The following is a 3,264-nucleotide window of genomic DNA, read 5'->3' on the forward strand; positions in this document are numbered from 1 at the left end:
AGCATTGAAATGTGTAATGCCTCTAGCTCTATATACTTAAATAGTAATATTTGTCTGTCTTTTTTTAAAGTAATTGTGTTTAGTATTCCAATAAATATTATGGTGACCTTTTTAAATTTAAATAATCATGTGGTTTACAATCATGTTGCTTGTTCTATTGTCTTGCATGTTACCTGTTTAATTCTTTTTGTACCTTTTTCTTATAAATATTATGGTGACCTTTTTAAATTTAAATAATCATGTGGTTTACAATCATGTTGCTTGTTCTATTGTCTTGCATGTTACCTGTTTAATTCTTTTTGTACCTTTTTCTTTTACTACCATTTGACATCATTGTACTAATATTGAGTCATTTGTAGATGAAATTGTAGAGCACAAGGAGAGAATAAAAGGCACTTATAATGAATGACACTTTGACTACAAATATTCAAATGAGGAAACACTTCTTTGATGAACTAGATGCATTGAATATGACCAAGGTTGAAGAGTGGTAACTCCTACCTTGCCTCTATCTTGATATTTCTATTGATTTTAATTAACTTGTCATGCTTGACAAACATGATTTTGACAATAAGTACAAATGGAGTACTTGTACCATTCCCCTCCTTAGAGCATCAGAATTTGATTTCATACACATAAATTGATCAACACACCTACTTAATTGAACAAAGAAAACGTGTACCTTCCTCCAAGAAATCTATTTGTTGAGTAATGTACTAAATTTGATATTATTATATCCTAATCTACAAGAATGAAATTGAAAACTCCACTTTAGATTATTGTACAATGTACCACTAGTACTTGAAAGTCGTACTTGATTTATAGAATTAGACATGCACTCTCAAAAGTTACCCCTCCATCTCAATCACTATTATTATTTCCAATTCTAACCAGTATTGCAACATTCGACATCAATGCATCTAGAGTCCATGTCACCCATCACATTCCATTAAAAAAAGAGACGAATCCTCTTGAAGGGCAAGCACTAGCAACATTTTAAGAAAGTATCTATTTCATTCAATACATTCCAGTTAACTAAATGAGTTTCATGAAGCCTTGGCTAATGGCCTGCATCAAAAGCCATTTGCATGAAGCAACAATCAAGTCACTTTTGGAAGTCACTCTATTATCCTTGGTGATGAATAGGATCAAATGCTACCTGTCAAAAGACATTCCTATGTATGAGGAAGGGCTTCATATAAAATATGACTATGGCACAAATCTCAGCATACCTTATTAATATCAGTCTAATATGGACAACATAATACCATGAACGGAATAGAAGCCGCATGCCATCTGTTCTTTAGCCACAAACTTCCATTGCAAATAAAGTATACCTTTTTGACTAATTTTTATACTGTCTGTCATGCCATAAAAGCCTGAGAATAAAATATATGAAGACTCCACCTTCAAACCGTTCATTACACAGTCTTCACCCCGAAGAAAAGGATAAAACCAGAACGTCATAACATCAGCTTATCTTTATGTTTTGTCGTCCAGCTCAATGCTACCATGGCACACTTTCTCACATTTAGTCGGCGCCTGATTTTTTTATTCCGAAGCTTTTCATCACAAGAATGTCGACTTTCTGAAAAAAGTCGATTTAATCGAAGGAAGCAAAGCATTAGCACGTAAAAGACGGCATCTTTACACCGGCCAAAATAGTAAAGTTGTCGACGAATCTCTTCGACAAAGAAAAGCAATTTATGGGCGGTGGGGTTTGCTTATTATTCGGTAGTAAGCAACCCATCATAATAAATTCATCTGCCTACTCAGCATAACTCAAGTTTCGTCCTTGCTCAATGCACAGTACGATTCTTTTGGAGCTCTGAAATCTCCATAATCAGTTTTTTGCAGCTCTGAAATCTTCAGGATTAGTTTTTTGCAGCTCTGAAATCTTCAGAATTAGTTTTTTGCAAGACTGGAATTGAGAATGGGTTCTTCTTCTTCTTCTTCTGCAGCTCCTGCGCACCATGTATTGTTTTTGGTGGGCATAATAGTGTTATTTGTGATGTTCTCATGGTATATGAGTTATGAAGCAGCCTACGAAAGTGTTATGGATCAGTTGAGTCTTGTGGTAATGGCGTCTCCTGTTGTAATACTTTTGGCAGTGCACTGGCTTTCTGCAAAGGAAAAACATCACCCATTTTCTTCTGTGATGCCCTGTGCAGAGCGCCATACCATACATAAAGCAGGGGGTTCTCCCTGGGGAGTGGGTTTTCTCTTGCTGTTTCTCATGTTTATGATTTCTTACCAGTCTCATTTACAGGATCGTACCTGGTTTCCCATACGGAAAAGAAGCTACTATTGAAGCCTTGTCAAATGCTTTCTTTTTTCTTTAATCTATCTTGTGATGGAATTCAGATAACTGGTCTTTATTCAGGGATGAAAGGTTCAACACTTTCTTAATTGATCTCGACCTCACGCCATATTTTTATGTGGGGAGATCTGCTATGTAATTGTGTACTTAAACGGTTTGTATAAATTGGATTCAGCCAGGGATTCATTGCTGTTCATTTGTGTTTGGTTGTGAGTAGCTATTCTCAATTCTGGTTTTTCTACTTTGGGAAGATATTATGGAATTAGAAAATTTAAGTTTGATCTAATTTCTTTCCGTAATGTTTATGGGAGTCGTCTATTTTCCATACAAAACAGCATTCAATCGAAAATGTAAAATCTGCACATCACAGTGGATTTTTACTAGTTCGATCCTCTTTATTTGCTTTTTCGATGCTATATAAATGCAAAAAATTCGCTGAAAAATAATTGTGTTATGCAAATTTGTGTTTTTTATCAGATGCTGTTTTGTATGGAGAATAGCCATTGCATGTCTACGTAGCATCTAGGATGCACTTTTAACTGTATTTAGTAATTAATAAAAAATCAGAATACAATAGCTTTTTAATTTTAAATAATTATAAATACAGATAAAATGCATCCTAGGTGCTCCATAGACATTTTGATTTTTTTTTACTTCAACAACAACAATACACAATACTTATAATAAAATATTATAATGACTTACCTAAAGATGTAAAAAAATATTTGAAAGAATTTGACAAAGATGAAAAATAAGTATTACAAATCCTAATACAAACAATTTAAAATAAGGATCCTAACACAAAATGGGCCATGTCTTTCTATGAAAAAATATTTGTAAAATCAAGTTGGCCATCAACTTATAATAAAAATTTTCTCATTGAACATAGAAGTGTATAACATAATATTAATGCAATTGGCTTATATATTTGCTAAGGGTGCATT

The 3,264-nt window shown here is 33.6% G+C and overlaps 1 protein-coding gene across 1 annotated transcript; it reads left to right on the plus strand.

The window, feature by feature from the left end:
• The first annotated feature begins 1,933 nt into the window (after positions 1 to 1,933).
• On the plus strand, positions 1,934 to 2,311 carry LOC131868963 (uncharacterized). Its single transcript, XM_059215708.1, has one exon. It carries the CDS (start codon positions 1,934 to 1,936, stop codon positions 2,309 to 2,311), a length of 378 nt encoding a protein of 125 aa, XP_059071691.1.
• Positions 2,312 to 3,264: the final 953 nt, after the last annotated feature.

Source organism: Cryptomeria japonica, chromosome 2, assembly GCF_030272615.1.
Source record: "Cryptomeria japonica chromosome 2, Sugi_1.0, whole genome shotgun sequence".
Classification (NCBI taxonomy): domain Eukaryota; kingdom Viridiplantae; phylum Streptophyta; class Pinopsida; order Cupressales; family Cupressaceae; genus Cryptomeria; species Cryptomeria japonica.